The sequence below is a fragment of the Notechis scutatus genome, chromosome 1 (genome assembly GCF_049901735.1).
Source record: "Notechis scutatus isolate UNSWTSFEM ecotype Mainland chromosome 1, rNotScu1.2, whole genome shotgun sequence".
Taxonomy (NCBI): Eukaryota; Metazoa; Chordata; class Lepidosauria; order Squamata; family Elapidae; genus Notechis; species Notechis scutatus.
Genome location: NC_142009.1, coordinates 121,795,587 through 121,808,025, shown reverse-complemented (window position 1 = coordinate 121,808,025; position 12,439 = coordinate 121,795,587). Strand labels below are relative to the sequence as shown.

The window sequence follows — 12,439 nt, the reverse complement described above, 5'->3', positions numbered from 1 at the left end:
CCGTAGTTACTGATAGTATATTACAGCACTCACATAAAGAATGTTGATTTGGTCTTTTTCTTCTGAATATATTTTTTAAAATGCAAGTAAAAGAATAGAATTAAGTTTTTAATTTGCATGGTAATTGTCCCCATGGTTAGATTAGAATATTTCTTAATCATTAAACTGAAGTGCAGAGAACTTTTTGAATTGCCACTGAGATAAGAGGTAGCATTCAAAAACATTTTATGTGAAAGAGCTCTAACAATTCTAAATATTGTTTACTTTGTACTACACATTTTAAATGCAAGTATTATCTGTGTATATTCTATAAAATCTTACTGGTCTCTGTGGAACAGGTCTTTTCAGAGTGTTATTCTTTTTTTGGTTTAGGGAAATGAGGGTGCTCCTGGGAAGCCTGGACCACCTGTAAGTAATTTGAATTCTCTTACAAGTGGCTGAAGTCCTAAAATATTTCATAGTATGATTTTAGTGGAATATATTCCCAAAGTTAGGGTAATATATCAACAGGAAAGGTCTGTATCAAGGAAAAACTGAATCTACTCTGGGGCTAGAATTAATTTCCTAACAGCTTCAATAGGTCAAATGTTATCAGTCCCTTTATTCCTAGAGAAATGCCTGGTCTTAACATGATCTGTTTCTGTAAGCAGAAACAATATCTTCCTGGAGAAAGATAGTCCATGGAATCAAAGCAGGGAAGTTCTCCCGTCTCATTCTTCATGGAGACCTTTTTTATGCAGCAACAAATGGAGAAATATTATTCAGTGATAGTCCTTGAAAATATTTGGATTATATTCTCCAATCATTTACTGCATAGAAAAAAAGGCTTTGGAGGTGGAAATGTCAATCTGTACAACTCCTTCAAGACTTTGCTTTTTGCATGGTCAAATGGAAGGCCATCTAAGTGCAAGCCAGAGTCATTCTGCCTCATAGTTTACCCTGCCCTGGAGAAAGCTAGAAAATTGGAGTAAGATGGCTTAGGAACAGGAGGGAACCTATAGGTTGATCCTGGAGATCCAGAATTTTCCCAAACCTGCTTTTTGGTTTAGGAGAATTTCTGTTTTCATATTGTTGTCTCAGAATATGTAGTGCTGATATCTTAGAAGGTATCAGGACTTATTCTGAGTTTTAAGGTTTCTCATTAATATATTCTTTTTACTTTTTCTTCAGGGTATGTCATATAGTGAAAGTAGTGGCATGAGCAGCTTATATAAACTACAGGTATTTCATAGCATGGAAAACATTTTTTTCTTGTTGAATGTATATCCTGTTTTTATTGATTAAAAATAGCAAAATGGAAAAGTTTTAATAGTTTACATTTTTAAAAAATCAATGCAGATCTTCTAAGAACTATCCACATCTTTTACATCTGAAACATATAGTATTCCATAACATAAAACACAAAATACTCTTACTCCACAAAAGATCAATTTAAAAAAGTAAGGCCAATGGCACTAAACTAACTATAAGTCATTTTACAAGATTTAAAATTTAATTTAATGTGAAGTCTTTTTTTCCCTTGCAGGGAAGTTCTAGTTATGCTGGTCCCCCTGGACCTCCTGTAAGTATGGCATTATTATAGTTTGATATTTATTATATATGAATATACATCCAAAGATTGCAATACTTTCTTGTTTCCATCCAGAAACAGGACTGATAACAAGAAAAACAGCATTTTGCATAGTAGTAATATTAACTAGCACCTAGATTCCACTTCATTTTGATGTCTTTCAAAGTATTTTTCAATGTGACATTATACATTTTTAAAAATTATGATTTTTGGCTTTTTTCCATGGAAGAAAAAAATGGTTGAAAAAATCAAATAATAAATCAGCATAGGTAGAGATGGTAAGCCTGTCAAGTCCAATGAGTATCATAATCTTGGTCCATGCAGTTTACAATTAGAAATAAAAACCAAGTTCAATTACTTTTAAAAAATTCAAAAGAGTTTAAACATGAAGATTATAATTTTATTTTTAAAATAGCATATTACTACATAGTACAGTCCTACACAATGAACTTCACTGGGTTGCAGTTGTCCTGATTCTATGACAGCATTCTGATACTGTATGTGCAGGCCTCCCACTTTGCCTGTATAAGTCCAATGTAGTTTTGTGTTCAAGATGTTGAATTCACACTGGGAGAGCCAGGATCTGGTCTATCCTCAGCTAAAGACTTTAGACTTTTGACAAAAAATGGAAAAGGGTAACCGAAATGCTACAGTATTGACAAAAATAAGTCTAGATCAAAAAGTATAGTGGAAGTTAAGCATCTTTTGGTTTCCCAAGAGCTTCTGGAGAAGGAAATCTTTAATATATTATTTGTCAGAAAAAGCTGCCAATTAAAAATAAAAACCATAACAAATAAAATAACTTCTGAAAAGAAGTTGTGATAACTTACCTAACAAATCCCCAGAACTTTTTCACTCAAAAAAAAGGAATGAAATGAAAATTTGAATTGGAATTGGTGAAAAATATCCCTCTAGAATCACCTCTTGTTTCTTATCAACCTGTAAAAAATTGACACAATTATAGTTGATGTAATTTTCTGATACATAATGAGATTATTGGAAACAGTTTCCAAGTATCTCTTTAATGACAGTTTTCCAACAAATTACATATATATGAGATTAATTAATTGAAAAGATAAACACAGAATTTTTCATTCAGATAGATCAGATAATGGATAGCAGTAAAAATGCTTTTTTAGTAATTTACTGAGAGTATTTACATCAAGACAAATTCGTTGTGTGTCCAATCACACTTGGCCAATAAAGTATTCTATAGTTTAGATTTGTTGATGACAGTAAAATAAATGAGGATTTATTTCAAAAGAAAGAAATCATAGGAATGAGTAATGTTTCATAAGCAAGCATTTGATAAGAATAGTTGAGTACAGCACTGGAGAGGTTTCTACAAAGAATAATAAATATTATGATCTATATAAAGGCCAGGCCTGTCAAGACAATATTATTCTCAAGATTTGGGTTTTTTACTGTTTACTTTGAGTGGCTGCTTTGGGAAATATTTTGACACATGCTTTTGAAGTGAAAAATTGACTTTATCAATATTTAACTGAGGAAAGGCATGTAAGTTTATTATCAGTGATTTCAAGGATCGCTGCTAGGATATTTAACTAATATTTTTGTGAAACTGAACACTCAACATTTCACTGCAAATTGATATAATATTCTTCAATATATTAAAGTCATTTATTAGGAAAATTGAATTGTAGAAGTATTAAATGTAAGATGCCAAGGTAAACATGTTTCTATTTTAAAATAATGTATTGAGAGCAATAAGATATAAAGAATTGTATTTTAAGTTTTCTCTGAGATTGTATTTTAACAATCATTTCTCAGATGCAGCTACAATATACATTTTTTTACTTGGAGATGGAGCCTATTCATTGCTAAACAGATTCATTAGTACCCAGAAGGAGTAATTGATAGATATCTTTTCTGGCATTTCTTTTAAAAAAAAAGTCCTGTCAGATTTTCTCCTTGAATTTTAGATCAATGTGCCAAATGATTACAGAAAATTATATCAGAAGATTGGAACCTTGATTCCATTTGAAGAACCTATTTGTCCAGATTTCTACAATTGCTGCTAAAAAGAACAAATATTGATCCAAAGTGAAATGAGAATTAAGGGTGGTTCTCTCAAAAATAAAAAATTCAGATTTCAAGACTTACACTAAACCAATTAGCCTCATTCTTTCCATTTAAAAATGGGCTTTTAAAATTGGTTATCATTTATTTCAAAAGAAAACATTTTATTTTATAAAGATGCAAAGATCATTATTAAAAATAATAGATATATGTGCAGGAATTCTTGCCCAACCCTAACCCCAGTGGATGCATGAGTTTATTCATAGAGAAGAATCAATATGAATTCATTTATTATTTGTGGATAAATGATAAATTATCTTGAGGGAAATGGGTAGTTAAGAAACATGATAAACAAACAAACAAACAAATAATCTGCTGTAATGATCTATTTCTTGCAAAGTAATTCACTGCATATATTGAGGAATAAAAGTATTATAGTACATGGAAAATAAAGGCATTCCCCAGATTATTTTTCAAATACCATTTTTTCCTAAACTCAGAACATTTGTGGAATGATGGTTCCTAAACCATCAAATAATATATTTTATAGGCTAATTCATTTGATAGTGAAAGATTCTTGATTCTGATAAAAGGCCATAAAATCATTGGATCAGTCTCATGGAGTATCAGTCTCATAAATAAATGATGTACTATTTTCTTACAGGGCCCAAAGGGGGAGACTGGAGCTGTGGTATGTAATGGGTAAAATGAGTCCTTATTTGTAAGATGTGCCCTTATGTGTTTGGTCATTAGTTTCCATTTCTAGTTTCCATTTACCTTCTTCTCTCCCTCTGGATAGTTAGTCTCAGTTAGGGAAAGAAAGCAAATGGCCATGGAGAACATAATGTCAAGTGGAGAGGAGATTTGTGGAAGTCATTTTGTCCAATTTCGAAACTAGAAGCCAACATTGACCATTTGGTTTACTTATGAAGCTAAAAGAGAGAGTCTGACCTTATAAAAGGAACCACTTTATGCACATATAGTTGAACTATGGAATTAAATTTTATCAGATGTGATGATGGAAAACAATTTAGTACTAGGCTCAGATTCTTTTAAAAGAAGCTAAAATGGCCATTAGTTCTTATTTGTGCAAGAGAATGTAATCACAAGTTATGCTCCTGTGTAACCTAAATACTGTATAGCCAGACATCACACAGAAAACAGTCTTGAATCTGAATCTTAGTTTCAAGTCATTAAAATGCTCAGCAGGGCAAAAATTGTCATTTCCAAGAAAGCAGTGTGTTTAGCAGCTCATGAAATACATCTGGCTTGATTTACTTAGAGGGTGTTGAAATCAGAAACTATTGTCTTTTTGTTTCTTTTCAAGGGTGAAGCGGGCCCAATGGGACTACCAGGCTTAGAAGGACTACCAGGAGAAAAGGTAGCATTTTAATCGCAAAATAAATGTGGAAAATTGATTGCATTTACCTACTGACAATTATCATTCTTTTCCAATTCTCTTTTACATATTTAAATCATATAGGAAATGCCTCCATTTAGAACAGAATAATTAAAATTTTACAACAGCAGCAAAACTGAGTATTTTAAGCAAATGGATATCACCTTAGTCTTATGACAGCACCAAGCACATGAGATGTTGCCGTTTGTGCTAGGGCAATTTCACAGAATAAGTTGAAGGTAAAAGAAAAAGTTGCTATGCACAACAAAAATATTGGCTGATGATTCTTGGACGCTAACTGCTATTTCTTTTGGGCAAACTACTTTGCACCAGGCTGGCAACTATGGTATGGCCTGTGAATCCAAATGGAATGTACTGTCAATTCCATTCCAATTCCATGACAGATAAAATTTAGGGTGTGGGAAGAAAAAACTATACTTGATTTTACATATAGCATTAAGTCATGGCTTAGTTAACCGTGTTTTTATGAAAAACATTGGCTGGATTCATAAAACAGTAACCATAAACCTTGGTTTCTAAACCACCATAGCTAAAATCATACAGTACAAAATACCAAGACAAAGCATATGATTGCTTCTATTACAAGATGCAGATTCAACCTGTATAAACTTTGCTTTCCTAATCTTTGCAAATCATCTTTCTATATTGTCTGTGATTGTTATTGAGCAACTTGTTATTGAGCAACTTGTTACCTTCTATTAAATAGCTTTGATTTATAATGCTTCCTTCCCTGGCAAAAGAAAAAAGAATGGAAGCTGCTATTGTGTCTTTTCCTAATATTAGTGATAAAATTCCACCTTGCTCCTCTGGACATCTTGAGATTGTAATTGGTAGATTCTTCATTGTGGTCTATTTGAATTATACATAGGGGTATTTGTGCCTCCAGAGCATCCTTTTCAGAAATCAGTATATCAGATTACAAAAGCTGATAAGTACTATCAAGTACTATAAATATTCACATTTGTCATTTTGCCTGTAGCTATAAGCCTATATGTATATGAGATGAATGTGAGAAACAAATCAGATATTGGTTTATTAGAGTATTATATACTCTACATTATATAATTATAGTGCATTTGGCAGGAGTTGCCAGGACAGTAGAAGTTCTATTACTACTATAGTGGACTCTTAATAGGTATATTCCAGGAATAAATTACATTCAACTGACTTCATTTCAATAGGCTTCTCTATTATGTTCTTTAAGCACCAAGTTGGCAGGAAATTGAGATTGCCTTAATTGTAGTAGAAATACAAATTTAGGAAAAGAGAATGTCCTATCCATGCAGTGAGGTTAATAAATGACAAAACGGAGATTATAACAGAATTAATTGTATGATAAAAGAATTTGAATATTCTCATGTTACTATTATCACAATCACGGTCATTATTCCTGGCTATAAACTACCCTGTTTTTCCAGGCTTCCCATTACTTGTAGTCCACCACTCAGAAAACTTCATTTCTTTGTTTTCCTGTTGAATATGGCAAAACAATTGTGACATACATACATACAGTTTACATATGGCTACATGTAAAAAGTTCATGCCTTGAAGATTTTTGGGGATAATTTAAGGTAAAGTGTCATGTCCTGAGTAAAGAGATATACTTTGGAAATACTGCAATGTAGTATATCTTTTTTAGGGTGACCAGGGATCAGTGGGACCTCCAGGAGTTCCAGGAATACCTGTAAGTAAGTTTCCATTTTGTGGAAGTGAATAGTAATCACAATAACTGGAGTAAAGAATAAGAGTAAAGTCTGCTAGTCATGCATTGTATAACAATGTGTTCAAACTGTTGGAAATTGTAACCAAATACTCTGCTGGATGTTCAGAATCAACATTGTCATACCTAATCATTAATCTTTTCTTATATGCTCTTTTCTTACTATAAAATACCTCCTATGTTACTTGCCATCTCATTCTGAATTTTCAAAAGAATTTGGAACTATACCCAAATAGCTAATCTTAACTTTCTTTTTACAAATGATCTCCATTCATATTTAGAAAGTGTTGAGCATACAGTTTTGGAGGAAATTTTTTTGTGGTTAGCAAATCAAGAAAAAATATTCCTTATTTATTTTATGCTAGAAATTAAAACAAATAACAAGACAATGAAAAAACAAGTCCACACCTACGTTCAGAATTAAGAAATCTGTCATGGAAGAATTGCATGAATGAATGAATGAATGAATGAATGAATGAATGAATGAATGAATGAATGAATGATTATCTGATCTTCTCTATTTTTTTTTTCTTTGTTCTATCTGTAATCCATTTTATAGTATTACTGCAATGGGTACATTCAGCTGGGCTATAGATCAACCTCCTGATTTGTTGAGAGTCTATGGTGGTGGTGGGGCATCTATTAATGTGATATCATTGGAAAGAGTGATACCAAAATCTTTTCACATTTTCATCCAACTTATACACATGTAACATAGGAATAGAAGCAATTCACCTTCTAGGGGTTTTCTGCTCTGATTCTCACTTTGATTTAAGTGTGGGGGAATAGAAAACAGTAATGTGACAATTTTGCTCCATTTTGGGGAGCAAATTTTGGGGTTGAAGGACTAACACATGCAGCACTTAAGCTATGACTCTTCTTTTTATGATATATTTTTATAACTAAAACTCCACTTAATTTATGCCATCTGAAAAGTATTTTGGGATCAATTTATATCCTAAGAAGATTTAACAATCTCAAGATATTTAAAAAAAAATTTTTTTTTAAAGATGCTTTACTGTTCAGAAGTAAGTGTCACTGAATTTAGGGTGAGTAGTCTACATTAGTATAGTTTGTATATATAAGAATGGAACCAAAAGCTTTTATAACTGAGGAAGAATTCATTGCTCAGGCAATATCAGTGTAATATACTGTCATCTAATATACATTAAAACAGCTGTAATTACAGAGCAGACTAAATAATTCATTTTTAAAGGTGATTTTCTATGTATTTATTTTCACAGGGAAAGCATGGCACTCCAGGGCCACCAGGAATCCCCGGAGAACCTGTAAGAGCATTTAGGATTCAGCACTCCCATAATAGTATTAGTATTCTGATTGCTTTCAGTTAATATAAAAAACTCTTTATTTTTCCTTTAGGGTGAAAGAGGCCCTGTTGGAGATGTTGGCTTCCCAGGGCCAGAAGGGCCATCAGGAATACCAGTGAGTAATTCAAAAGGGATTCTGGTATGACCCAAGACAGGGATTTGTTTTTTCTTCTTCCAGCTAATTAATTAATGGCCAATTATTGAATGGTTATATTATTATTATTTGTTCACAATCATGTGAAGTCACAGCTACCAGTTCTTTAACTAGGGCTGGTCTTTAGATGCATCAGGTTCTTCCCAAGAATCTAAGAAGTTGTAATGTATCAGCATAATATATGTGCAGATCCAAGCAACGTGGTCTTTTGCAATTGACAAATAGAAATTTTGTTAATGCAGTTTTTTTAAATGCCATCCAAGATTTTTTTGGTATAGTATCCAGTGTGTCGATAATCCTGGGACCACCATAACCAATTTATGCCATAATCTGATCAATTCATTTTAATTAATTATTATTATTAAGTCCCTGAAAAGCTACCCGGCCAAAATTATTGTTTACTCCTCCTCTGCAGGTCCCCAAAATGAAACTGCTAAAATTTACTGGGATTTTCCATTGTCTTACAAGGGAAAAGTGATAAAACTATCTTTACCCTCCTCAGCAATTAAACATACCTGTAAAGGAAATTGACCTCACAATAATAAAAGTGCATACTCTAACCCAGGTATCTATATAGTAATGGGCAATTTTATTATATTAGTTTAGAAGTTAGTTTTATTGATAATTTGCAGGCATTAAATGCTACTCTAAGTCCAACAGCCAGGTAGAACCACTTTGTGGTCATGTGATTGAAGATCCTGAATGAGTAAGACTTGGGGGCAACTGCCAACTGTCTTCAATCACTTTTTCAGTTGACATTTTGCATTCTGAGGGCTTTATGCTTATGTTCTGTTCCGTCTTAAGATATAGATAGCAAAATTCAGACCTTTGGTAATATGAAAATCATTATGTTTCTTTTTCCTTAGGGCTTAAGTGGGAAAGATGGATTGCCTGGTGCTCAGGTAAGAAAACTATTTATGTATGCAGAATATAATTGCGCTTTTGGCCTTTGTCAGCAAGAATATATATATTTAGCAATACTTTCCATTTTTTGTAGGGTGGAATGGGTAAACCTGGTGATAGAGGCCCCAAAGGAGAACGTGTAAGTTACTGTGCCAATCGTTATACTATTTATCCAGCTTATTATTTGCAATTTACATGCATACTTGTAAAATATAAATGCATATAAACTGAAGTATTATAGCTTTGATGGATACAATGGAAATCAAACAGATTAAAATGGCAGATTATTTAGAAGACTTCATGAATTCATTCCAAGTTTGTGACCAAAGCGACCTGAACTGGATGCAGTATTTTAAATGGGGTCTGACTTAGAGTGGGACGATTATTTCCCATATTCTGATCTCCATACTCCTATTAAGGCATCTTCAAATAGTATTAGATTTTTAACAGCTGCAAGACAACTGGTAATCTATCTTTTTCACATTTATTACTGTCAAGCCAGATCTTCCCCATCATATATTTTCTCCCTCATTTGTTCCTATTAAGTTTACAGGATATTTTTAATATTTGAGGCTTTTTAGTGCCCAGGGAAGAAAACTTGTGATGCTGATTCATGTCCTCAAGAAGCCAAAAAAATTTCTTCAACCTGAATGAAAAAACAACAACACTGGTATGAGATTTGGGGTGGAATTTTTGATATTTTTGTAATTCTAGTATATTTGGAGGACATGAATCTGGAGAAGGCTGATTTATATAGTTATCCATTGTTGAAGGAGTAGATTCATATATATATCAAATCTAAGTTGTATGTGTCACCTTCATAATTTCAGTTTGAGTAATGAATCACTTTATATAATTAATATTACAACGAGGACTTATTTCAATTTATTTTGGATTGTAGACAACACTGTCTTTACAGCCCTTATGATAAACACATTAGGGTTAGGGTTAGGGTTATTTTATCCAAAATTCAGAAGATAAACTAAGTAAGAAGGATCTGTTTTAAGCATTTGCTGTATTTAAAAAAAAACTGTAATTAGAAGAATAGGAATTCCTATGGATCTTTCTTTCTTTGAATCAAATACTTCAGTTGTCTATTTTCTTATATTTTCTTTCTTTTGCAGTGCTAAACCCTTATAGCTGATAAGAAAGTAGAACTTTATGGGATTTTCTGGTTGTTTTGCTAATGCATTCCTGTTTTCTTGGTCTTTTCTATGTGGTTCTTTCATAGAATGTTATTCTGTAGTGTAAAGAAATGTTATTTAGTAGGACTGTAAAATGCTTTGAATTTGAAGGCAAAAAAATATGCCTCAAAACATGCAGAAATGCACCCGCTGGTTACTCTTCTTTTTCCAAAATAGTGTGGCTGTCCAATCCTAAGGGGAAAAAAGTATGTTTAAGAACATGCAGAAAGTGCTATGTAAGCACCCTTGCAAAGCTCTAAGGATGTTTTTGGCTGGAAATACAAAGGACTGCACCCCTCTAATTATCATTAATGTTTTCTTTTTCAAGAGATTTAAGATAAATGAAAGCTCAAGCAAAGTATTTGACACGGCATGCTTTTTTTGTTTCAACAGGGTGATCAAGGTATACCGGGAGACAGGGGCCCACAAGGTGAAAGGGGGAAGCCTGGCTTACCAGGAGACCAAGGGCCCCTAGGACCTACTGGATCTGCAGGGCAAAAAGGCAATTCAGGATCTCCAGGTCCAAAGGGCCCTCCAGGTGTCCCAGGAATTCCAGGAATACCAGTAAGCTGAAGGGCAGGGAATGGACAACCTTCATTGGCTATGTGCTGCACCTAACGTTTTGGAAAGGGTAAAGCTGCAGTGGGCAAAATGGCATTATTTAATGGGAAGAACTTATCATGAACAAAGATAATGAAATGGGTTTCTATTCTAAGCCTATTTTAAAGATTAAACAACAGCTTTTATATGTTTTCTACACCAGAAGGGCAGAAAATCCTATTTTTATATTCAGAAATTGCAGTTGGAATAAGTTCTGGGCCTTCAGGTCTGCATGCTGTTCATTGGTTGGAGTTGGCCATCTTTTTCTTGAAAATTCAAAATAAAACTCTGGACAAATAATTGAGAAACAAGTATTTGAAGGCAATAGTATTGTTTGTATGGTGGCAGGAATGGTTATGATGGTAGTAATGCTAGCAGATTTTCATTACATGAATTTTATTTATAAATTTTATTGTTGAAGAGCTCTTAATAGAAACATGAAGACAATGTTATTTGTTTTGATGATTTTGTTGCCCAAGCCATCTATTCTTAAGCTCTCTCATTTTTTATTTCTTCAGGCTGATTCAATTTCATTTGAGGAAATGAAAAAATATGTCAGACAGGAGGTTCTTAGAGTTTTTGAAGGTAAGGAAATGGCATATGTGAAAATATAATACCTGTTTCACATCTCCTTTGTAAATTTTGCTTCCAATTGTGCATTATAGATCTACTGGATATGTAACATTTGAGCGTCAGTCATTTATACAAAATAGATTTAAAATGCTTCAAATGTTACAATTACTAAGGTGTCATAAAAATGCAAGCATGTCTATTGGACAGACGATTCCCACATACCAAAGATCTTGAAAGATAACAGAGCTCAGTTTTTTTCCATCTATACCTGATACAGGAATAGGTTTCAGTTCAGACTAGGCTAATTGCAGAGAGAGACTGTGTGCACCTCTTATATCCCAGCCAACTTCCCCATTATTTTGTTAAAGCACACAAGATTGGAAGTCAAACAAGTGATGTGGCAGAAATGGAAAGTTGAATGGGGATATGGGAGGAGTGCACAAGACTCCCTTAAAATTACATAGTTTATCTATTTTTTTCATGCTTCTAGAAAGTAGTTTCAGACCATCTACTTAAAAGACTAAAATTGATAAATAATAAAGCTTCTCTCATTGGCCCTTCACCCATGGCCATGGCAATTAAATGCATTAAAAAGATAACATATTGCCAAACGCAAATGCACATCTCAGGAAAAATCAGAAAGCAAGCCAGGAAGAAAGGGAGAAGTGAAAAAAAAAGAATAACCATTTTAATGACCACTTATAATTTGATAAACCATAATGCTGTAGATAACATAGTAGATACAAGTATTTTTCCAAGTGTTGAAAAGATATTTAATGCTATTTTATTATCCTTGTGATTTTTTAATAAATGAAGAGAGGATGACTCAGTTTGTGTCTCAGCTGAAGTTGCCTGCTGCTATGCTAGCTTCCCAAACTCATGGGAAGCCAGGTCTTCCAGGAAAAGATGGATTACCTGGGCCACCTGGGGAACCTGGACCACCAGGT

At 33.2% G+C, this 12,439-nt stretch overlaps 1 protein-coding gene across 1 annotated transcript in view; it reads left to right on the top strand.

Moving 5' to 3' along the window:
* Positions 1-12,439, top strand: part of COL19A1 (collagen type XIX alpha 1 chain) — a 47,844-nt gene that overhangs the window by 22,445 nt on the left and 12,960 nt on the right. The window contains exons 17-29 of the mRNA XM_087950889.1: positions 373-408; positions 1,171-1,221; positions 1,526-1,561; positions 4,275-4,301; positions 4,938-4,991; positions 6,670-6,714; positions 7,995-8,039; positions 8,131-8,193; positions 9,099-9,134; positions 9,230-9,274; positions 10,713-10,883; positions 11,438-11,504; positions 12,309-12,437. Coding sequence (XP_087807015.1) covers positions 373-408; positions 1,171-1,221; positions 1,526-1,561; positions 4,275-4,301; positions 4,938-4,991; positions 6,670-6,714; positions 7,995-8,039; positions 8,131-8,193; positions 9,099-9,134; positions 9,230-9,274; positions 10,713-10,883; positions 11,438-11,504; positions 12,309-12,437 — 805 coding nt within the window. The remainder of the gene's footprint in view (positions 1-372; positions 409-1,170; positions 1,222-1,525; positions 1,562-4,274; positions 4,302-4,937; positions 4,992-6,669; positions 6,715-7,994; positions 8,040-8,130; positions 8,194-9,098; positions 9,135-9,229; positions 9,275-10,712; positions 10,884-11,437; positions 11,505-12,308; positions 12,438-12,439) is intronic.